This window comes from Calliphora vicina, chromosome X, assembly GCF_958450345.1.
Source record: "Calliphora vicina chromosome X, idCalVici1.1, whole genome shotgun sequence".
Lineage (NCBI taxonomy): Eukaryota > Metazoa > Arthropoda > Insecta > Diptera > Calliphoridae > Calliphora > Calliphora vicina.
This window is the reverse complement of record NC_088785.1, coordinates 5,994,080-6,020,786: the sequence shown is the minus strand read 5'-3', so window position 1 is coordinate 6,020,786 and position 26,707 is coordinate 5,994,080. Positions and strand designations below refer to the sequence as shown.

The 26,707-nt window shown below is 29.0% G+C and overlaps 1 protein-coding gene across 1 annotated transcript in view; it reads right to left on the bottom strand.

The window, feature by feature from the left end:
* Positions 1–10,020: 10,020 nt before the first annotated feature.
* Positions 10,021–26,707, bottom strand: part of MFS17 (Major Facilitator Superfamily Transporter 17) — a 47,260-nt gene continuing 30,573 nt past the window's right edge. The window contains exons 2-4 of the mRNA XM_065514705.1: positions 23,030–23,460; positions 16,255–17,567; positions 10,021–13,637 (exon numbers count right to left, since the gene is read on the bottom strand). Coding sequence (XP_065370777.1) covers positions 13,410–13,637; positions 16,255–17,567; positions 23,030–23,144 — 1,656 coding nt within the window. The 5' untranslated portion in view covers positions 23,145–23,460 and the 3' untranslated portion in view covers positions 10,021–13,409. The remainder of the gene's footprint in view (positions 13,638–16,254; positions 17,568–23,029; positions 23,461–26,707) is intronic.

The window sequence follows — 26,707 nt, the reverse complement described above, 5'->3', positions numbered from 1 at the left end:
GGATTGCAAGATAAACAAGAATTTTTGATTCTTTTATTTTTGCATTTAAAAAATAAAAAAATTATCATATTTTGTCATTAACATTGCTACCAAGGTGCATTTAATAAGGTGCCATCGGCAGCACAGATGATTATAGAAATAGCACGCACAAATGTCAAACTACATATATAAAAAATATTCGCCCGAACGCCCGTATGTCAAACTCTATATATAAACAAGTAAGAGTGCTATATTCGGCTATGCCGAATCTTATATACCCTTCACCTTTGTTGTGGATGCATTATTATTTTTTATAATTAGTATATACCCAGGAAAAATTTTGTGAATTTTTGTAATGACCACTAGTTATTTCATGCCTTCTTTTGTAAGGAGTGGTGGTTACCCAGCACATTATTTTATTTACTAGAATAAGTACTTATTTTTATGCAGGCTGGTAATGAACTTTTGCATTTAGCACAGCTATCTAGTGTGTTTGACTGGAAAACGGGAGGTTAGTGGTTCGCCACCTGTCAAAGCCATTAATTTTTTTGTTCATATCATATTCATTTATATGTTGATGTTAAAACTATTGTTAACTTACAATAAAATAACTCGTACATGGAGCAGTGAGTTAGCAGCTTGACTATCAAACACAAGCAAATAATGTGACTGTACGATTCCCACACAACGCAATATTTTTTGTGTTTTTTTTTAGCTACATATTCTTGTTGTGAATTTACTACTTATTTCTCAACTGATTGTAAGTACATTTGTAAGCTTGACCCCTGAATTTTTTAAAAATCTCGAACAACGGTAAGTAGTGTTTCAGTCAAATAATAAGTAGTTATCGCTTTGCTCCAATTATACTTGCTGGCTTACTAGGTAAGCAAAGTTTTTGCTGGGTATGTATGTACATTGCCCACTTTCAGCGTACAGCATCCTAAATTTATCAAGAACACAAAAAACAACAACAACGCCAAACGAAACAAAACACCAAAAGAAAAAACAAAATACGCAAGCCAATGAAACCAACACACATCCAAACATACGTTAAATTGTATAAAAAACAACAACGCCAAAAGAAACAAAACACAAAAGAAAAACAAAATACGCAACGCATGTACATCCAAGCATACGTTTTGTTGCTTTTTTGTCAAAAAAAACCAACACACAACCAAACAAACGTTTAGTTGTATAAAAAACAACAACAACGTCAAAAGAAACAAAACACAAAAAAAAAACAATATACGCAAAGCATGTACATCCAAAAACATACGTTTTGTTGTTTTTTTGTCAAAGCATGCAATACATTGTGTTTTTTGATGAAATTTTCAGAGGTTGTCTCGGATTTTTGCTCATATCTCCGTTATTTATGGACGGATTTTGCTGATTTTAAATAGCAAAATTCTCGAAAGTATGTCTGACAGAATTGTTGAAGATTTGGATCCCGGAGATATCTGGGGCCTTCAGAAAATTGATTTCAACAGACAGACAGACGGACAGACAGACAGACGGACATGGCTTAATCGACTCCGCTATCTATAAGGATCCAGAATATATATACTTTATAGGGTCGGAAATGAAAAATGTAGAAATTACAAACGGAATGACAAACTTATATATACCCTTCTCACGAAGCTGAAGGGTATAAAAATAAGTGAATTCGCCTGTATTTATTTCAATACGCCTTGATTGCTACCAAGTGCAGTGATGTTAACCGTACGGTAATTACCGTATTGTACGGTAATTTAGTCCTCCGTACGGTAGGCAGGTAATTTCTACATTTGTACGGTAATTTTAAAAAATTATATTTCCATAATGTGTCTACATATGATATATGTACATATTTATCATTCAAATAATAATAAAATTTTGAGGATGATGATAACCAACTACCGCTACCGCAAGTCTTTCAAGTATGGATATTTCAAACTGATTACTGGATAGTATTAAAATCTGATTGCAAAAATTTTTTTGAATCAAATCAAATGCAATCATTAGAAACATTGACGTAATAAATACCCAATTGCTCGATACCAATATTTCTGTAATTCCTTTAGTTTTGCATTTCCCAGAAGCTGTTCAAAGGGGTGAATTTAATGAAATTGATAAGGAATTTATGCTTATAAGGCAAATAAAAGATGTTGATAAAAATGGCATTCTGCTGCTTTACAAACTTGGTCCTATATTCAAAACCCTCTATCTTTGATATTCATGAAAATTACATTTTGATGATAAAATGTTCAGTAAAACAGCCCTCATCTATGATGTGAATTTCTTACAAACATATTGTTTTTTGCTATTTTTTTTGCATTTTTGTTATTTCTCTATTACTACGTTTATTCGCAAATAAAATTTATTTGCGAATAAAAAAGTTCGACAAAAAGTCAAAAATTTTTATGTTGGCAGAAATCATCTTATATATTTCATTTTTCCACAACAAACAACTTTCTTTCTTTAGATGTCCCGGTTACTTTTAATGTTTATCTTTTTTTGGAGTTTTGCCACTTGCTTATTTTTTGTTGTATATTGTATGAAAACATTTTCTACATTTGCGGTGGCACCCAGTTAAAGTCGGTTCAATTTAAAACATACTTTAATTTTGACTATGGTTGCAAGTTACTAAAAAACAGGTATTTATTTTAAATTTGTTTCTAAAAAGAACCGACTTTAGTCAAACACTAAAGTTTAGTGTTTGACTATGATTATGGGCCATTGTTTTTATGTGATGCCTGATGGTAAAATTCAATCACTTGGTCAGTGATGTTAACTTTTTAATTTCGATTACCGTACAGCCCTGATTATTTTAGGTAAAATTACCGTATCCAAAGTTTTGTACACAAATAATAATATTTTCTTATTGAAACAGGTTTATTTTTATAATTCAATTGGGGGATTCGAACGGTGTCCTATTAGGTCGTTTTGTCATAATGTCATAAAATATTTTTTTAGTTTAAACAAATTTTTGTTGGGTTTCAAACAAAAAAGTTATAAACTAATAAGACTTTTTGAACTATGTTTATTGGTTTATCATAAAATAACACTTTTTTTGTTTGCAGCTCAAGAATAATTTGTTTAAACTAAAAAAATATTTTACGACATTATGACAATACGACCTAATAGCATACCGTTCGAATCCCCCAAATATATTGAGGGCCTATATTCAAAACTCTCTATCTAAAAAAACACAAATTTTCAGGAAAGCCAAAAAACTGTTTTTTCGCTTATTACTGGAGTTATTAAAATTGGGTATGCTACAATTATTATTTTACTGAATCTCACATATAATTGGTTTTTAAAATTTTGCATTATTGGGGACTTTATGATAGATAGAGGGTTTTTCTTCTCAAAATATTCAATGTGTATGTATACAAATGATAAGATAGAGGATTTTGCATTTTAATAGAATTAAATTATTTTGATTTCATTTTTGCCATCTGTCAGTTTTTAATGTGATTTATTTAAGATAACGGCTAATAATACAACATAAGATAAAAAACACTTTAAATGTAGACACTTTTTTAAGCAAACTCCAACTTTAACCATTTATTTTTATGCCATGGAAATTATATTTTCGAAAAACAAAAAGGTAAAATATTTTCATGGTAATTCATTTTTTAAAATGATTGGAAAATGTAAAATTCATGTTCAGCATTCAAAAATTAGTAAGAAAACATGAATAGCAAGAAGAAAGATAGAGACTTTTGCATCGGAAAAAATTAATTGTATAACGTAGAGAAATTACAAAAATGCAAATAAAACAGCAAAAAACAATTCACAAGGTCTCTTATCAGTCATATTGTCATAATGTCCTAATACATCACGAATCAGCGGCTCGGCTTAACCGACTCTTAGGCATTCGGCGCAGGTCTCTGCTGGTTGGTTACGATAACACAATAAACATAGCATATAGAGTAGGGTTCTATAAGTCGATTGTTCGATTGTTCGAACAATCGACTTTTTGCTGAAAAAAGTCGAAAAGTCGAAATCGACTTTTTGGTCGGAAAAAAGTCGAACAATCGATAATGTCATCTCAAAAGTCGAATAGTCGATAAAAGTTGAAAATAGTCGATAAAAGTCGAAAAAAGTCGGATAGTCGATAAAAGTCGACTTTTTAGATTGTTAAAAAAAATATTTAATTGCAACATTATACTATTACAATTTGGTACACTTGCATTTTTTGATAAATTTCATTTTTATTGCTAAACATTACAAAAGGCACATCAATAAATGTAGAAACTATATATTTGTTACAAGAAATGGTAAAAAGTTGAAAAAAGTCGGAAAGTCGAAAATAGTCTAAAATAGTCTAAAAAAGTCGAAAATAGTCTAAAAAAGTAGATTTAACTAAAAAGTCGAAAGTTCGAAAAGTCGACTTTTATAAATTACCAAAAGTCGAAAGTTCGACTTTTTAAAAAACGGAAAAAGTCGAAAGGTCGAAAAGTCGACTTTTTGTTTCAGCTATAGAACCCTAATATAGAGTAGTATTATTTTAAGACATTTTTTGTTTGAAAACCTATAAAAACCATTGTGAAATATTAGGACATTATGACAATATGACATGATAAGAGACCTTGTGAATTGACCAAATATGTTTGTAAGAAATTCACACCATAGATGAGGGCTGTTTTATTAAACATTTTATCAATTTCATTAAATTTATTCATTTGAACAGCTTCTGGGAAATTCAAAACTAATGGAATTACAGAAATATTGGTATCGAACAATTGGGGATTTATTAAGTCAATGTTTTTAAAGATTGAATTTGATTCAAAAAAAATTTTGCAATCAGTTTTTAATACTAATTTGTATGTTGAAATATCCATTCCTGGAAAACTTGCGATTACTTTACCGCCTAGATATATTTTATTTAGCGGTAGTTGGTTATCATCATCCTTTATGATTATTTTAATGAGAAATATGTATATCATATGTAGACCCATTATGGAAATATTACTTTTGGGATATAATTCTTAAAAATTTAAACTTTTTAAAATTACCGTACAAATGTAGAAATTACCTGCCTACCGTACGGAGGTCTAAATTACCGTACAATACGGTAATTACCGTACGGTTAACATCACTGAATTGAACACAAAAAAACAAAATTAAAAATAAATAAAAAATTTGAGAGTATTTCGGCCGTATGTTACGCTCTTTAAAAGAGCATAACAAATGTGTGTACATTTTTTAAACCATGGCGTAATGATTATAAGGTGTATGCGTTACGGCAACAAATACAACAATACAAAAACAAATAACTTTTATAGTGTCAAAAACAACTGACATAATGTATACAAACTACAGCAAAAAAAAATTTTGACAAGATTGAAGTTGTAAACAAACTCGAGCAAAAAAATAATCAGCTGTTTGATTAATGTCACCTTGTATATCATTACACCATGTTTTAAACAATTGTTGTATGGGATGAACATCACTAACTAAAGTCTTCTTCTTTGTTTTCTATAACAACTCTCACTTAAAACAGAGCGAAATCAATACTGTTTAATAATTAAACAGTATTGATTAAAATTAAATTAACAAATAAACTTTAATTGTTTCTCCTATTTATTTACAACAAATTGAACAAACACGCAATGCTTTCTTTACTTTTTAGCTTAAGGTTCACATGTATGTACACGTTTTTGCATATGTGTTAGTAACATCTTTAAACGCTTATATATATTCTGCACTTCTGTGAATAAATCCCTTTAAAATGGTATATTTCTTGCCCAAATTAAATGTATAATGTGAGAGTAAAAGGGGTCTAAAGAAATCGACTTGCCTTTTAACATTATGATTAAACACAAAGGAGTTATTACGGGTATAAAAAGTAACTAGTAACAATTTGTAAATAAATTTTTCTCACACAAATTCCTACGTTCTTGTTTTTTTCTCTTAAGATTGGCTAGCGTTACCCAGAAATAACTGCAATTACCGTTACCGATATAATAGTTTATACCGTTATCTGTAAATACCGTTACCCTTATTCTATAAACAATTTAAAATTATAAAAATACAAATTTTCGATTTTGGGTTATCTTGAAAATTAACCTTTTTCCAATAACAATTTGTAATAACATGTAAAAATGTATAGTTATTGAATAGTATTTGTTGTTTTATATTTTTTTCATGTTGGAATTAAAAGTCTTATATATAAACTAAAATTTAGTTTCTATTACCAATATTACGCAAACAAAACTATCACAAACGGCGAAATGTCCACTTGGAAAACCAAACATAGCAATCTCCAAATTACTTATCGTATTTTTCTGCAAACCTTAATGTTAATTTAGTTCAAACTTGATTCATATTGTTACGTTTTAACCTTTTCAAAACGTTAGTTTATTTCCCTTAAATAAACCGGATACTTTTGATTGCAAATAAAAGCCGTTTAGTAGTTTGAAAATTGTAACAACTCTTTATTTATTTAAAATGTACAACAACAGAATTAAATAGTCACTCAGTGTTTTTTTTTATACACGTTTATAAATTCGCAGAAATAAAGACACTTTATAATGTACACGAATTCAATTGAAAAACACAACACACTTTAAGGCACTCAGTTGATGTTTATTCGAAAAGCGTCTCTGATAAACTCCCAACGACTGTAACCTCTGCCACTATTTATAACACTGCCATCTGCACTCCAGATTGTTCTTTAACTGTCAAAATTCGAATATTCTAGATCTTACTAATACATACGTCATCTGTGGTGTACTTTCTACAATGTTCTTTAACTGAATATTCGAATTCGAATACAGTCATTAAAAAGATAGGCTACTCCACAAAATATTAAACTATTAAAAAAAACTATTTTCCTATTAAAAATTAGAAACTGTGTGAATATTTTTGTCCCCCTTACAATCTAACTTCGAAACATTAGATAATTATTTTTCTGAAATGTGCCACCTTATGTTTAGTTTTTCCATATATTTCCATAAGTTATATGTAAATAAATATTTTTGTTGAAATCCGTACGAATGTTGGGTCCTTCGTTTAAAAAATATGAACGATTAAAGATAAATCTAAATGCTGTGTGAATATTTAAGTCCGGCACTGTAGCTACTTTTCCTCATATAAAAGTACATATTTATTTCAGTCGGTTTTGAAATCTGAACAATCCATAATTCATTCATTCAATTAAAATCCAAAATATAGATAAAAGACATACATTGACAATATATTTTAGATATAATTGGAATTTAAATCAAGTAAGAGTGCTATATTCGGCTGTGCCGAATCTTATATACCATTCACCAAATTATACTTCAAAATTTTAAATATTTTTAGGTAAACAAAATTTAATTTTTTTCCAGTTGTTTTTTTAATTTTTTGGAAAAATTTTTTTTTTCGATTGTTATTTTAAATTTTTTTTTTTTTAATTAAAATTGTTTTTTTTTAAATTTTTTTTTTTAATTTTAAAATTTTTTTTTTGTTTTTTAAATTTTTTTTTGTGAAAAAAAAATCGGGTTAAAAATTTTTTTCCAGATTTTGACCCATTGTAGGTCCAACTTACTATGGTCTTATATACGTCGTTGCAAATGTCTTTGAAATATCTATCATTAGATATCCATATTGTCTATATTAATGTCTTAGTAATCCAGATATAGGTAAAAAATAGGTCAAAAATCGAGGTTGTCTTGTTTTTTTCCTCAAATCTCAGCCATTTGTGGACCGATTTTGCTGATTTTAAATAGCAAAATTCTCGAAAGCATGTCTGACAGAATTATTGAAGATTTGGATCCCGAAGATATCTGGGGTCTTCAGAAAACTGATTTCAACAGACAGACGGACATGGATATCTATAGATATCCATATTGTCTATATTAATGTTTTAGTAATCCAGATATAGGTCAAAAATCGAGGTTGTCTTGGTTTTTTCCTCATATCTCAGCCATTTGTGGACCGGTTTTGTTGATTTTAAATAGCAAAATTCTCGAAAGCATGTCTGACAGTATTGTTGAAGATTTGGATCCCGAAGATATCTTCAGAAAATTGATTTCAACAGACAGACAGACAGACGGACATGGCTTAATCGACTCCGCTATCTATAAGGATCCAGAATATATATACTTTATAGGGTCGGAAATGAAAAATGTAGAAATTACAAACGGAATGACAAACTTATATATACCCTTCTCACGAAGGTGAAGGGTATAAAAATTACACATGAATTACACATTCACTCAATTACACATAGGCTACACATCCAAGTTAAAATGACACACAATGTGTAATTACACATGAAGTGGCAACACTGATATAAACACACAACTAAACTTTAGGGTTCTATAAGTCGATTGTTCGAACAATCGACTATATCCTGAAAAAAGTCCAAATCGACATTTTGGTCGGAATAAAGTCGAACAATCGATTATGTTATCTCAAAAGTCGAATAGTCGATAAAAGTCGAAAATACTCGATAAAAGTCGAATAGTCGATAAAAGTCTACTTTTTAGATTGTTAAAAAAAAATATTGCACTTGCATTTTTTGTAGTGTATGCTAAATAATAAATAAATAAATGTTTATAAAATAAAGCTTTTTTCTACACAAAATTCTTACAACATTATTCTAACTATTATCGCCTTGATAAATTTCATTTTTATTGCTAAACATTACAAAAGGCGCATCAATAAATGTAGGAACCATGTATTTTTTACAAGAAATGGTAAAAAAGTGAAAAAAGTCGAAAATAGTCGGAAAGTCGAAAATAGTCGATTAACTAAAAAGTCGAAAGTTAGAAAAGTCGACTTTTCATAAACTACCAAAAGTCGAAAGTTCGAAAAGTCGACTTTTTAAAAAACGGAAGAGTCGAAAGGTCGACTTTTTGTTTCAGCTATAGAACCCTACTAAACTTGTGTTTTATGTTATTATATTAGGGTTCTATAAGTCGATTGTTCGAACAATCGACTATTTCCTGAAAAAAGTCGAAATCGATTATGTTATCTCAAAAGTCGATAAAAGTGGAATAGTCGATAAAAGTCGAAAATAGTCGATAAAAGTCGAATAGTCGATAAAAGTCGACTTTTTAGATTGTTAAAAAAATATTGCACTTGCATTTTTTGTAGTGTATGCTAATATATGTAAATAATAAATAAATAAATGTTTATAAAATAAAGCTTTTTTCTACACAAAATTCTTACAACATTATTCTAACTATTATCGCCTTGATAAATTTAATTTTTATTGCTAAACTTTACAAAAGGCGCATCAATAAATGTTGACCCATGTATTTTTTACAAGAAATGGTAAAAAGTTGAAAGAAGTCGAAAATAGTCGATTAACTAAAAAGTCGAAAGTTCGAAAAGTCGACTTTTCCTAAACTACCAAAAGTCGAAAGTTCGAAAAGTCGACTTTTTAAAAACCGGAAAAAGTCGAAAGGTCGAAAAGTCGACTTTTTGTTTTAGCTATAGAACCCTATATTATATACATATGTACAGTGCCGGACTTAAATATCCACACAGCATACAGATTTATCTTTAATCTTCCATATTTTTAAAACGAAGGCCACAACTTTCGTACGGGTTTCAAAAAAATATTTATTTACATATGACTTATTGAAATATATGGAAAAACAAAACATAAGTTGGCACATTTCAGAAAAAAAATTAACTAATGTTTCCAAGTTCGATTTTAAGGGGACAAAAATATTCAAACAGTTTCTTATTTTTAATAAGAAAATAGTTTTTTTTAATAGTTTAATATTTTGTGGAGTAGCCTATATTTTTAATTACTTCTTTTAATCGTCTTGGCATTGAATCGACCAATTTTTGGTGACGTCAGCTCCAATATTTTGCCATTCTTGTGACAGGACTTCTTTTACTTAAAAATATTTAAAATTTTTATTTTGAAGTATAATTTGGTGAAGGGTAATAAGATTCGGCACAGCCGAATATAGCTCTCTTATTTGTTTCGATTGCGCTCGGCACACCGAGAATTTTTGTAGTAGAAAATTGTAACCTTTCGTAGCTGTTCGTGAAACGTTACAGTCATCTTTATTACCGGTGATTCAAAGTAATAAAAAATTAGACAATTAATTTTATATTTTTAGAACATTCATATAGCTTCTTCTTTATTTTGATTAATTTTATTGTATGTAGTTATTTTTGCACTTTATTGTTTGTTTGTTTATTTATTGCTTTTGTAAATTAAATAATTTTTTGTGTTGAGTTTTTATGTGATTTTTGAGTAAATTGTAATGCTTAAGCTGGGTACTAGGATATCCATTCGAATATAAATTTTTTTAACGAATAATTATTAGTTATATGCATTAAAATATAACCATTTTCGAATAATGAATAATCAAATGTTTTAAAATTTTGTATAATTATAAATTTAAATAAGTAATGATGTCTTACGCAATTCCATGTAAATTATTCTTCAGGTATGTATACGATAGAAATGTATTTTGAAAACTAATCGTTGTTGTGATGAATTTATTACTTTAGTTTTTCGAAATTTAATACATTTCTAGAAAGGTTTATCATATTTGTTGACTAATATGTTTTAAATTACTAAAATTCCTCATTTGGGTTGTGTTATGGATGAAATCGAACGAAATTCATCACACTCCCAATTCAACCGAATTATTCAAACATGTTAAATCTCTTATTGAAATTATTCGTTTTATTCGAACAAAAGAAAAATCTAATAATTTGGATAACCTTCTAGGTACTCAGTTCGAAGTAGTGAAAATGTTTGAAAACAATAATTTTAATGTTGTAGTTGCACACATGTAGTTCAACATTTGAAAACATAAAAATAACAAGAAAAATATTTTTATTTTGGAAAATTTCTAATTTATTTTTGTGTGTGAAATTTACACACACATTTAAAATGTTTGTACAATTTAAATTTTCGTGAAAACAGGCTACAATTCCACGTTGAAAAACCGAGTACAAAATTTAATGAAAATGTTTAAATAAATTTCACAGCTATTTCATTGATAGTTTTTTTCTTATATGAATTATGAAATATTATTTCACATGAAATTTTAGTTTTGAGTAACGAATCAGAAGTTTTGGTATGTAGAGACTTTGTATATCGTTTTATGCAATTTTTACTGTAAATTATGTTTAGATATTGGCGCATGTAAAAATTAAACTAAAATGAAAAATATTAAAAAAATATAGATAGTTGAGTTAAAATTATTTGTCATTTTGAGGATAATATAAAACTAACTTAGCAGTTGTCACAAAGTATACAGAGGTGTCACGAGACAGAAGATAATCAAGTTTTTCTATATTTCTTTCACTTTTGCTACATGCGATTTACTTTAATTCATAATACCATGAAAGCATTAGTCTTAGGAACTGATGTTTGGCTTTTTTAAAACGTCAAAGTTATCACCTCCGTATATTTTGTGCAGCCGTTGGCAAATTTTGAACGTGGTTAAAATTTGTGCTTGTCGGTAGTGACATTTTTTTAATGCTAAATATTAATCAAAAACATTTTCTTAGTAATGCGATTGGTACTCGAGAAAAATCACAAATGCCTCATTTTAAGTTAATTGATATTGTATTCTTCTTTTATATGTTAGTTTAATATTACTTAACTAAAAACAAAACAAATTCAACTGGGCTTTAACTAATGAACAGTAAATACAGTTTTGCTAGCTATGGTGGATTTTGATTCTAAAATCCACTTTAAATTATGGGAAACAGAAGAAGACGAAGACATTCTGCATTAAAAATATAAATATTTATGTATATGGGGGATTTCATGTCAAGTAAACCAACTTTTGAAATCGATGTCTTCCGATCGAGATGAAATGCTTTAAGTGCTTAGAGCATTGTTAACCAAACTCTCACAACATTAGATTTGCTTCGTATTCTAGTGTTACGATGTGTGTACACTGAACCAAATTTCTTCTGAAAATATCCTTCACTTTCAACGCTTGTCAAATAACTTATGTTCGTTTTTTAATTTCGGTTTCACATATATAAGAAACTTACACAGACGGTGCCGTACGGCGGGCGTACTGCTGGAGACCAATTTATTTGGAAACATTTATTTAGATTTCTAAGATTTCTTTAGAGCAAAAAAAAAACTAAAAAAGGGTCCATTTCAAAAGAAAGGTTTTAGATTTTGTAAAAAAAAGTCAATTGAGTTACAAAACATATATTTTGATAGATAGTTATGCCACTCGCACTCCACTCAGCGACTAAAAGAAGGAAAAGACCAAAGCTTTCTTTTGAGAAAAAAGTTTTTGATTTTGGAAAAAAAAAAATAAAAAATTGTTTATATTTTTTTTCGAAAGATTGAAGAAATAGCTATCTAAACTATTTGGGACACATTTTACTTAGAACAATAGGTAATAAGTTACATGGATGAGAAAAAACACCTGTTTGGCAAAAATGTAAAATATTGACACCCTCTAACTCAGAGAGTTCATGACCAGAATTACTATCCTATAGTAGTAACTTACTATAGTACTAACCTTGGTGCAAATTTCATTGCGATCGAAAGACATCGATTTCAAAAGTTGGTTCACTTGATATGAAATATCCCATATAATTAATATGCAAAACATAAATATTGATGGTAGCATAAAAAATTTATAAAAATTTGTTTGTATTAATAACAATATTTTTAATTAAAAATACCTTAAAGGTAAATTAGGTTGAACACCATTAAAAAAAAGAAAAATGTGGATAAAACTAAGTACATATTTGACACAGTTGTGAAATTCCTTGCTGCGTAAAAAGCAACCGGATTTATGTTTTATAAATAAAGATTATTTTTTACTACTTTCGAAATTCGAGATGTGGCCAACTTTTAATCAAATCGCTTAGAGTTAAACCTGGCTCATCGCCTCTGAAGTTTCGTAAAGGAAAGGTTAAAAGGAAAAAATGTAATTTAAACTCCCATTACAAACTTTTTTAATTTTGTTAAACTAATTTAAAAAAATTTCGAATTTCTCTTTAAAATTTTGTTAAAAATTTATATTCGAGAATAAAAGCAAAATATAATTAGTTTCCAGCCTATAATAATTTTTCGGACATTTATACATTAAAGATTTCGTAATAAATTCAATAGTTGGTTATAAATTACATAATATTCCACTATTTTATAACAATGCTTAGTTTTCAAAAATGTAAATGCATTTCCAAACATTAGAGCCGATACGGCAGGTGTTAACATTATACGATTTGCCTCCTTCTATTGAGTGTCACAATAATAGAATCTTTCCAACCTAATAACTATTTGTAAAATATTTCCCATTTACTTTGAACTATATATAGTATATCTATTTGGCACTTAAGTATAAGGGAATTATTCATGGTATTTACCATCGTTAGGCAAATAGCATGTTTGAATCCGGTTACCTTTTACACAAAAATTACCCATAACAAAAATAAACAATAATAATAATAATAATAATAACAATAATAATATAAACATAAGTAATTTTATAATGTAAGTACTAATACGTTTTTGGAATGATTTTGTCATCTTTTGGTTGTGTTTTAAGCATGTGATTTGATTCTTCTTCGTTAGAGTTATTATCACCGTCAGTGTTGCTTGTTGAGGACGGAGACGGATTGTTCCACTTTTGTATATCAGCCGTACCATAAATTTGAAAAACAAAATACGTTAAAATTGTTATTACAGATGATAAGCCAAAAACGATTCGCCATTGTTGTATGTGTACCTAAAAAAATAGAAGAAAAAAAATACATAAATCATCAATTACATAGGACAACACTGATTCTGCACCATCGGATTTATTAGACAATTTGGTATACATGATAATGAAGTTCAATGCTTCTAAACTACATTGCTTGAATTCGCTCCAGAGATAAACTGTTATATAGATCATTAGTAGGTTGCACCAAATAGTATAGGTTAACGTGATTTGTTTAAAAAACTACTAAAAAAACAAATTCAGAAAACTTTATCGAAAAAAATTATTAATAAATTAATAATTTGATGATTTTTTTAAAAAATCGAAAAAGACCAAATTATATTCATGGACAATTTTGAAAATTTAAAAAAAATCGTTTACATTTTATAATTGTGAATGAAATCAACATACATTGATTTATAAAAAAATGTCTCATTTTATGTGTAAAACTTCATTATGACGTATGAATAAAATCAATTTTTTGGTCATTTTCGTTATTGAGAATTTTTAAAAAAAAAAATTTGCATTATAACATTAAATTATAATTGTTAACAATTTTTTAAAGCAAATTGGACAAATCGTTCTTGAATTATGTTAAATTATTTGGTGCAATATGGTTTATCCCGAGAGCCAGAATCAATACAAAACAAATAAGAGTGTTGTATTCAACTATGTCAAATCTTATATACCCACCAGTAATATGCGGAAAATAATTGCAACAAAAATTTTTACGCTGGCCAAAGAAAAAATACTTGAGCTATAGGTTTTCCAGGACTCATTTTCAATTATGTTATGTTAAGTGATAATACTTTAAAAATCTGATCTTAAGTTATTTCAAAATATTATAATTTCAATTTGTTATATTTAGCATGAAAGGAGTGAATAATATTGGAAGGAAATGTTTAACTATTCGAGCTTCAAACTGTCACGCCCAGACGATTTTGGTGTTTTCAACACTTCACCAATTTCATGCATATCCAAAGTGAAAACATTTAAACCGGATTTAAGGGCTTTGGACTTTTTTAAATAGAAGAGTATTAGTGGATTACATATTTTAAATTAAATCTCGAAAAAACAAGACCATAAAACTAAAATAATATAAAATCCTTCAAAAGTTCCTCAAAAGTACATGGAAGCTATCCATTTTCTTTGAAGGTTTTATATACATATTTGGTTTAACGTTAGAAAGAAATTTAGCGTTTTCTATTCTGTTGAAATTTATTCGCATACGTTAATACGGGCACCGATTTAAATTTTGCCTCAAAACATTTGGTTCTCCCGATATGGTTAATATGGTATTTTCTATTGCTAGAATTCATGCATTTTATCCAAAACATTTTACCGGTTCAACATATTTTGGTAATTTGTGTACACATACATACATACATATGTAGATACTAGCTGTAACTATTTGTACAAAATTTCCAGTTGTTTAAAAAGTCAGACGGAGGTACATATTGTTAAAAAAAATTTTGGTTGACCGATTTGGCTCATTTTCTGATCAACAGAGAATATTTGCGGTGGGTATAAAAATGAATGTATAGGAACACAACTTTATTATGACATGTATCTAAATAGACTCCAAAAAGTCGCGTTGCAAAATTTTTGTCACCGATCATTTTAACGATGCAGACTACAAGATAGTGGCATTTGTACGACACAATTCAACAATTACAAAAAGAATACGCACTTTGACAAACATCCGACAATCGCAAAATTAATCAATAATTCGAATAGAGTATTAAAAAATATAAAAAACCAAGATTTTATTTTTTCGCGTTTGTTAAAAAAGTTCACGCACCAAACGCAATAAAGTTTTTCATGAAATATTTTCAATTATTTTGAAACACAATATATTTTATTTTAATAGTAACTGCGGACATACTTTAAAATATAATTTTTAAATAAATTTTAAATTTTTGCAAAAAAAAAAATATGAAATAATTTATATAATTTTTCAGAGAAATAGAAGTTTGGTTTATTTTAGAAATTGGTGATGGCGCGTGATGTTTTTGATTCCAAATTATCTAAAAAAATGATTTTCATTACTTATACAACATTGGCCATCACGTGGTGGTATGCCAAAAGTTTCACCAAAATTAGTTATATGCCTAATGTACATACATATGTCAAAAAAAGCACAAAGAGGAATATAAAAAAATAATTAAATTTATGGTAGTCACACATATTTTTTTCGCAAATTTTATTAAGTTTACCAATAAAAGTGAACTAAAATATGTAAATTTTTGGAAGATTATTATTAATACATACATAAATGGCATTCCTTCATAAGTAATTGTTCGAAAATGATAAATAATAGCGTTGCCAAAAAAGACGCAGCTGAATTGCTGACAATTGTCGATTTAGTAAACTACACAAAAATTAGTTGTCGTTTGGTTTTGTCACTAATCGTTTAGATAACAACAAAAGCTTACTTCATGATAGCGATTCTCGTTAAACAATCTTCTGAATAACAAAATCGTTAAATATTTAAACAATGTGATTATCGTTAAAAATAAATAGTGAATCACACTACTGCCGTTTTTATAGTTGTTGTACGACTGCCACTAACTCGTTGTATCAGTCGTTGAAATCCCAAAAAAAAAGGTATTGTGAATGATGAATGACTTATCTAGCTACTCACCCCATCTTGCAAAATAATGCCGTTGATAAGAGGTGAAAGAAATGATGCTGACATATGTATGGTTTGACAGAACGCCAAAACTGGACCAGCCAAATTCGGTGCAATATCAACAATACTGGCCATTGCTCCCGCATAGGAGGCCGTAATAAATGTAACAGCTATAAACCACACCACTAAAAGCGTAACAATGTCTTCTATGTAACCTATAGCAAATATTAGCAAACCGGGAATAATTTGTGAGAGAGCAGTAAAAAGTTTTCGTACATTTGTAAGCGACATCCAGTTTTTTAGCACCATCTTATCGGCTACCGAACAGAAAAATACTGACGCTATATAGGAACATATAAATGGCATACCAGAGAGGAAGCCATTCTCTTTATACGGAAACTTTAGAATATTTTGCATAAATTTTGGTCCATATATTATAAACACATAATGGATCCATATACGGCCGAATGTTGTTATGCCAATTGACCATGCTGGCATTGAGGTAAATATCGATTTCCAGGGCACTTTCATGCCCATTGACTCTTTGACTTCGCTGCTAATGTTATCTTCAATATATTCTAGTTCTTTCTCGGATATTCTTGGATGTTCATGGGGCGTATTGAATGCCAAAAGATACCACCAAAGGCACCATATCATGCCGAGTGTGCCAGTAGTATAAAATACATATGGCCAGCCAAATTTCTCGATTATAAATCCACACAAGGCATATGTAACGCCAATGCCAATGCTAAAGCCCTGAAAGCTCGACATAAAACGAGATCGTTCCACCAGCGGTATCCAATAGCCGACAACGGCATACATAGCCGGCCAAGTAAGACCGGAGGCAAAACCTTGTATAGAACGCAAAGCAATAACTAGTCCGTAGTGCCAGTCAGCACATATTGGCATACATAAACTACACAAGGCTGTGGCAAACTGTGACCAGCCAAACACACGCTTTGTACCAAAGTACTGAGTTGCAATTCCTCCGGCCACCTGAGACAACACATAGCACCAAAAAAACGAGCTCAGTATTATGGATTGTATAGGAGAAGACCAATCATAATGCATACACAATTTGGTGTTTGAAAAATGACACGATTCGCTAACATTAGCTGGGTAGTATGATGTTGTAATAGATTCATTCGATGGACTTGACGAATTGTGTAATGATGCTACTGGATTTCCTTCAGGCAAATGTGATGATTTATTTGTGGGTGTTGTCATTGCGACCAGGGCAAAATTCATATCGTTGCGCATCATGAACGATACAAGAAATCCCGACCATGATAAAAAATATAAAACTAATCGTGCAGGTACTTTTGCTAAAAATACAAAAAAAAAAACAAAAAAACAAATGCTAAAATGTTATGACAAAATTTTACAATATACAAACTGTTTTGATTATGCATTTTTTGGACAAAATTTGTTTTTCATAAATACATGAGATTGTAAAAAATGCTGATATAATTAATAAATTTTTTGCAATTGATAATAGCCAAATTCCAAACAAATTGTAACGATATTTTTTGTTTAGTTATTGTTGCATTTTATTATTTGGATCACAATTTGAATGTCACAAAAGTATTTGGCCTTTTTATACCCACCATCAAAAAAAAGATTGGGGTATATTAATTTTGTCATTTCGCTTGTAATACATCAAAATGTAATAATAGCTATGTCCGTCCGTCCGTCCATCAGTCCGCCCGTCTGTCTGTTGAAAACACGATAGGGGCCAAACGAAAGCAGCTAGCTGGCTGAAATTTCCACAAATACTATCTATTGATAAGGATTGTTTGGTAATGAAAATGGTCCATGATTTCACCTAGCCCCCATATAAATGTCCCTAGGAATACTGTCTGAGCAGTCATAAATATGTTGATTATGCGGCGATCATGATAAAATTGGTACAAGAACGAATCTATTAAATATTATTGTGATATGTTTAATAAATGTCGTCAAACAATAAGAAATGTAATGAATTGAAGATTTCTGTCCAGAAACATACAGCTTTATATGTATGTTTTGGCTTTTGTACAATACCAAACACCTCCTCAAAGCCCGGTCCTGAATCCAATAGAAATTTTAAATGTTTGAAATATGTTTTCTCTCCGAAATATTTAATTCTTTTCTGCATTTTTAACATAAAGAACTTAATAACCACATCCAATAAGAACTAAATTATTACTAATAACAATCGGCAAATACATAATACATATCCTTTTAATAAATTAATTTAAGAATTTCAAGAAAAATTTAAAAATTACCAAACAAAACTCAAAAAATTAACTGGAATTTAGAAAAGACTAAATACTTTTGTGACCTTCACATTTTGATGCAAAATAACAAAATGCAACAACATCCTCATTTTACATAATCACAAAGTTGACTATTGTGAATGAAAAGTTCATGGGAACAAAATTTCACATGTTATTGCCGATAGGGGTGAATATCTATTATCAATTGCAGAAAAATAATATTTTTACCAGCTTTTTACAATTTTGTGTATGAATGAAAAACAAATTTCTCTTAAAAATGCGTAAACAAAATAGTTTTGTAATACACTTTATATGTTTATGCAAATAATACTTTTAATGAATTAATACGTAGTTTATGCAATACTTTTGGTTCCTTCAAATGATAATTAATGCCATTGATATACTTAATACTGTAACGCTAAAAATTTGAGTCAAATCGGACCTGTGTCGCATTGACAAAATTTTTATTTTTGTTTTTTCAGTTTTAACTATTGTTGTTGCCAAATCTTTCCGATTTTCGCGGGAATGTTCACCGAATCCCTCGTCCTGCGTTGGAATCGTAATTCCCGCCTTTACTGATTTATTAATTCTATTACTTATAACATTAAATAATTATTAAATTGAAAAAAAACTGCATTTATGTTGAAAAATTACCAAATTTAACAATACTCTCGAACTCTAGTGCTTTAAAGATTCAAAATTGTATGCACCCAATTTGTATTGCATTTATCGACATGGAGCAGTGAGTAAGCAGAGTATGCCGGTTCGATTCCCACTCAAGAATTTTTTTTTATTTTTGGGCCGGCAAGAAAGCGTTTTCGATTTCGCTTAAAACCGAATACGAAATTGCAATCTAATTTAACAAGGGTACGGTTTTACATATGGAGTTAAAGAAATTCCGAAAACTGAAATTTCCTACGTTTTCTAAAACTTTTTGAATTCTGCAGTAATTTATACACTTTCTACTCTTTAGACATATGTAGCTAAGGACCGTTGTTGATTTTATTAGTCCGAGAGCCTTTCTGATATGAAAATGCATACATGAGTTAAGTTTTGATATAGTATTTTTGTTTAAAACCGCAAAGCTCGAAGCCGAATACCCTATTTTAGATCTGGTGAATACTCTGTAAACTTAGATTGACAACAAACTGTTCGATTGACCTTATCAGTAAAATTTTTAACGTGGTTGCAACGATCGCTCTAAGATATTTAATCTTAACATCAATTTTAATTTTTTGGAATCAAAGACCATCATGTTTATCTTCTGTACACATTTTCTTCTTCCTATATTCCATCATGCCCTTTTGCTGAGTCGGATTTCATGTACATTATTATTGGTTATATAATCCAAAAAGTAGATTTTTTCGCTTTCGTGGACCTTCTTTAATCGATTATATTTTTTGAGATGATGTCAGGATATTCTGGTTTCGATAATTCCTTCTTTAATTGTTGAAATTGTCACGTTTACTTTCCCTTATATGACTCTGAAATTGTTTATTAGCTTGCATGGCTGACACTATTTTCAAAGGACTTTGTATGGTGATAACGTAGAGTTGCAGCATTCCTCAATTTAAAGAGTTTGGCAGATTTATCATCCCACCAATATTTAGGTTGGTGTGATGAGGCTTAATAAAATGGTGTTACGGCTCATGTATAGGTGATTCGATGTGTATAGGCTTGTGATTTCTACCAGAAATTTTGAAATTTACAGTTTTTCAGAAAAACAAATGATAGTCCTTATTAACAAGAGATAAATCTATTGCGGATTCATTTCAAGGGCCACAAAGTGAGAAATAAATGCTGACTTTATTAGAATCGATACATCAAATTAAATATGTCTCGATATATTTGTAAAATATTTATAGGTATATTTATTACTGAAGAAAAAAACTGAGTAATTTTGGTCGTTTTCGATTTTTTATGAATTTTGAAAAATTATATTTTCTTTTAATTTAGCTTATTTTGTCAAAACTTGTTGAATTTCTCCCAAATTATTATTTCAATATATGTTAATATGTACATTAGAACGGGTCGATTTGTAAGGCCAAAATTTGTTGATATTGTGCCATCGATTTTTCGATAGCTTTTGGCATGAGGAAAAAAATGTCAATAAAAAAATCAAAATAAATTTCCTACTTCTTTTTATTACCTACTAAAAAAAACTTAAAAACCTTTGAAATTTGGGCGAAATTATTTTCCTCATGCCAAAAGCTATAGAAAAATCTTGGCCTTTGCTAAATCGACCCATCCTTATGTATTTAAAATTTTCTAGGTACAGGCCGTCCCCCCCTCTAGAATGGTTTTATGTATTGTAGAAAAGTACATTTTTATTTAAAATATATCCATATTTACTTGTATATGAGTTTTTGTCTTCGTAGGATACCGTTAACCTATTCGCAGGTATGACCAAAAAAATGTAGGCCCTAATTTTGTAAATCACGTCACCAAAGTGATATTTATATGGAAAGCAAAAACAAAATTTGAAAAATTTGAAAAATTTGGTTTTTTTTTATATACAAATTCTTAACAGAACAAACGCACCAAAAAAGATTTGCCTTTCATAATTTGAAAAATTTGTATATAAAACAAAAACAAATTTTTGAAATTTTTGAAATTTTGTTTTTGCTTTCCATATAAATATCACTTTGGTGACGTGATTTACAAAATTAGGGCCTTAATTTTTTTAAAGGCAGTTTCAAAACTCCAATTTAAAATTTTTAAAAATATTGTTAAACAAATTTCAAAATTTTTTGATCATCACATTGGAATTTATTGAGAACATAATAGGAAATAAAAATATGAAAAAAGTATGAAAATACCTCCTATAGTTTTTCCGTACCTGCGATTTAAATTTTGAGATTTTCGAGAAAAACTATTTTTTTGGCCATATTTTGACGAATGAGCCGAATTTATTTACTTTTATGATTTTTAAGCAAAAGCTATTCAGAATATTATATTCTAGGTAATTTTAAATATAGTCTGAAAGTTTTACTAAAATCGGAAAACGTTTACCTTTAAATCGTGAAGGTCAAATTTTTCAATATTTTCATTTCATTATTTTCATATTTTTATTTCCTATTATGTTCTCAATAAATCCCAATGTGATGATCAACAAATTTTGAAATTTATTTAACAAAATTTTTAAAAATTTTAAATTGGAGTTTTGAAACTGCCTTTAAAAAAATTAAATTTTTTTGGTCATACCTGCGAATAGGTTAACGGTATCCTACGAAAACAAAAACTCATATACAAGTAAATATGGATATATTTTAAGTAAAAATGTACTTTTATTATAATATTTATCAAAATATGTTAATTTTGTTTCTACATTTCTTGTTCTAGTGGCCTGAGACACGTTAATGGCCTGGCGATTTTTTAATAACTTTAAAATTTTTTAACCAATTTTTGCCTTTTATATATTATTTGAACGACAATTACGTGTACATTTCGATTCTTTTAAATTAAATTGCAAAAGTATTTATTTAATGCCAACATTTTTACAAAAACTGAAAAAATTTCATTTTTTCACCTCAAAACTTCAGCGTCGTTGCGGCACCAGTTAGCGTTATCATATCATCCTAATATTTTACACAACCTGTTTCTACAATACATAAAACCATTCTAGAGGGGGGCGGTCAAAATTCGCAATTTTATTTTTTTTGTAGCACTCTAATGTATATATTAGGGTGATCGATTCTTCGACATTTTTTAGAAACCGGTTTTCGGTTTCTTCGAAAAATTGCAATTTAAAATAAACCGGTTTCGGTTTTTTTATAATAACCGGTTTACCGGTTTTTTGGAAAAATATTAAAAAGCCTAGAAATAAGAAGAAAAAAGTTTTATTTATTAAAATAATAGTGATTAAAACAATTTTGAAACCCGATTTCTTCGATATTCGAAATGTGAGCTTTTCAAAAAAACCGAAACCGACCTTTGCAAAACCGGTTATTAAAAACCGGGCCGATCACCCTAATAAATATTAAGGATAATTTTAATTAGAATTTTTTGATATTATTTTTAGCAAAAATTCTCTTCGAGTTTTTTAATGTGATTATTTCTCAATTTTAATATTATTGAAAAATTCTAATGAAATTTTAAATTTTCCAAAGCTAAAGATATACATACAAATAAAACTATAGATCGATTGAGAATTAAAAACACTCAAGTCTTATTTGTAACGCTATTAAAGCTTTGACAAAACACCAATAATAAAAATAAGATAAGAAAAGATAAAATCACTGTTTATTGTTGGTGGTTTGTCAAATCGTTACAAATGAGACTAGCATTTGTTTTTTTTAACAATGACACATTTATTTTAAACTAGTTGACCGCCCGGCTTCGCCCGGTAGTATTTACTAATGTGAGTTCGATAAGTTTCTCCAAACCTGCCTGTTCTTATTTATTTGCAAATAAAATATCTAAAATCAGCCAAATCGCTCCAGCCGTTCTCACGTGATGACATTACATACATGGACCATTTCACTTTTATATATAAATAGATAAATAGATTAAATTTATTTTAAACTTACCATTTAATTTTTGACATATCTTCTTTGGATTTTTATTTTCTTCTAAGTTTAAAGCAGCGACGGTGTATCTAACATCGGTCGATATTTGTTTCAATGAGTTATGAGAGTTATACATGACGGTTGGTTACTTTCTTGTGGAAATCAGATGAAGCTAGAGTATAATAGAGTTCGCGCTCTTATCTTTTGTATCTTTTATGCTAATGTTATTTCAGAGGACTTTATAACCTACTATTTGTACGTTCTTCTGACTTAATCTCGTCTGTGAACTCAATATATACATGCATATATATATATATATATAGAAACTTAATCTTAATTTTTTGTTAGTTTTGTTTTAAATTAAATCAATTTGAAATGATGTCTCTTTCATATTTCTAGCTATTCAGGTACTTGTGTTACTATTGTTTTACTGTAAATAAATGGGGAATAACCTGCAATAAAAATTAAAAAACATATTTGTTGAGACTGAATTTTAATTGATTACGTTTGCAATACAAAAATAATTAAATATCTGTAATTGTAGATAAAATTGTAATATTAATATTATAATAAAATTGTAATATTATATTATACACATGCACAAACATATACCCATTCACTTACTATATGTATGGACGTATGTCATCATATCAAGCACAAGTACATGTCATTAATTAACAATTTATAATTTCGCAAAACACATGATAAATTATATTTGTAAGTCATTTTAATTACTGTTTTATAGTATATTTTTTGGTCTGAATAAAATACTTATATAATTAAATTGGTGTTTGCAAATAAACTATTAAGACCGCTGTATTCGGATGTGATGAATCTTATACAATTCATCTTGGTATACTTTAAAAAAATATTACATTTATACTAATATTTTTATACTCTTCACCTTCGTTAGAAGGGTATATATAAGTTTGTCATTCCGTTTGTAATTTCCACAATATAATTTTCCGACCCTATAAAGTATATATGTATATTCTGGATCCTTATAGATAGCGGAGTCGATTCAGCCATGTCCGTCTGTCTGTTGAAATCAATTTTCTGAAGACCCCAGATATCTTCGGGATCCAAATCTTCAACAATTCTGTCAGATATGCTTTCGAGAAGTTTAATAATTAAAATCAGCCAAATCGGTCCACAAATGTCTGAGATATGAAGAAAAAACCAGGACAACCTCGATTTTTGACCTATTTTGATGTATATCTGGATTACTATATAGACAATATGGATATCTAATGATAGATATTTCAAAGACCTTTGCCGAAATATATATGACCATAGTAAGTTGGACCTACAATGGGACAAAATCGGAAATAATAACCCGAATTTTTTTTTCACCAAAAAAATTTTTTTTTTTAAATTTAAAAAATAAAATAACAATTCGAATTCGAAAAATTAAAAATACAACTTTGGAAAAAAAAAAATTTTGTTTGCCTAAAAATATTTAAAATTTGTATTTTGAAGTATAATTTGGTGAAGGGTATATAAGATTCGGCACAGCCGAATATAGCTATCTTACTTGTTGGTTGCTAAAATTGTTTTTGTGTGAATAATATTTTGAAAAATCGAGCTCATATCTCAGCCATTTATTGCCTGATTTTCAATACCAATATTCTCAAACGTATTTATTCATCCTTAATATAGCTGCGGAATTTAGATTTTTCAGATTATTCAATAAACTCAACCGTTTTTATATGTTGTGCAACCTCCTCCATTTCCGAAATAACGGTATATCTCGAAAACACGAGCTCACCGGAAAAAAAGAACGGTTAGCACCGATAAAATCAGCGTACCCGAATTAGTTTAACCCACATGTTGCTTCGCTTGACAGTTTTTTCAACTATCGCAGTGTAATGTTCCTATCATTTACAATTTTATTTCACTTTTATTATGTAAAATTAATAAAATTTACAAACTAAAGTGTTTTACTTGCATAAAATCAATTGTTTTTTTTCTATTCCTCTTTGTGTTTTTCGCTAAACTAATAGAACACCGGACCTAAACTCAATAGAATACCTTTGGGGAGTGCACAAGAGGAAGCTGGAGGGTTTCAGTCCGAAAAATAAGGACAAATTGTGGAAAAAAAATCCAGAAAAAGAAAGAGTACAATGAAGTTGTGAAAAACAAAGGTAGAGCAACCAAATACTAAAAAAGAATCATTTTTTAGCAAAAAATCAAAAGATGTGCCTCTAAAATTTTTAATCCTTTTACGAGTGTCTATTATTTTTTCCAGTAAAAATATTGACTCTTTACATTTTTAGTCATATAATGTATTTAAATATAAGTGAATAGAGGAATGATTAAGTTTTTTCTTATGTTGTATGTCTGATAAATAAAACAGCATATAGATTTTTTAACACAACTAAACTTGACTAAAATATACTTACAAAATTTGAAAAAAAGCACTCGTTTCTATTATATTTTCCAACACTGTATATCAATATGGTTATCAGAAACTTCTCTTAATTAAGTAAAAAAAAATATATTAAATATATTAAAAATATATAATATAGTAGTTGACAAAAATAGAAATTAGCCTAATTCGGCTGCAGCGGCAAAAGCATTCGAGTGGCCGTGTAACTGTGCTGTCGTCAAAATCGTCTTCATATTTAATTTTTGACAGATTACAGTTGGTAGCCTGCTGTCTTCAATGTGTTTAATGCATAAAGCATTGAAACTTTGTATGAATTACTTATTTAGGCCAAAAATGGGCAAACTAGAAATAGTGGGCGTGGCACCTTCCATATACAAATGACAGATTATATATAGGGGAAGATACAACAATATTAAGTAAATGTTAAAATTTGTATACATTTGAAAACCTATGGGGCATTTCATGTCAAGTGAACCAACTTTTGAAATCGATTTCTTCCGATCGGGATGAAACTTGCACCAAGGTTAGTTCAACAGAATTTTAATATTTTTTTTCCGAAATCAAAAACTTTTTTGACTTTTTTTCAAAATGGATCCTTTTTTCCTAAAATAAAGCTTAGATATTTTCCTTGAAGACCTATTTGGTCGCTTAGTGGGATGCGAGTGGGATATCTATCAAAAAAAATATTTTGTAACTCCAAACATACAATTTTTGACTTTTTTCCACGATAGATATCCCACTCACATCCCACTAAGCGATCAAATAGGTCTTACAGGAAAAGACCTAAGCTGTCAAATTAAAAAAAAAATATAAAAAAAGTCAAAAATTGTACGTCTTGAGTTACAAAATATTTATTTTGATAGATATCCCACTCGCATCTCACTAAAAGGGTCTTCAAGAAAAATATCTAAGCTTTTTTTGGGCTAAAAAAAATTTAAAAAAAAAGTCAACAACTTTTTTGATTTTGCAAAAAACGTCAAAAATTTAATTTTTGTTTGAATTTATCTTTCTGCTGCATCCTAATAATATGACTTTGTGTCGTGTTATTAATTCATGATTTACACTTGTGATAAATGCTGGATCGGAATCATTTCTTCATTGATATTTTTTATCTATCTTTCACTACATTCATCAATTGGCTTTGCTGGTCGAACCAACTTACCATATTCTTTGACGCTAGTTGATGAACTCTCAAAAATTAATTTATGTGATTTCCTTGCTTTGAGAGCATTCATTGTAGCGTTTTTTCAAACATGCAGCAAAATTTTAAATTTTTGTTTTATGTATTTACATTTCCTGTAGATTGCACA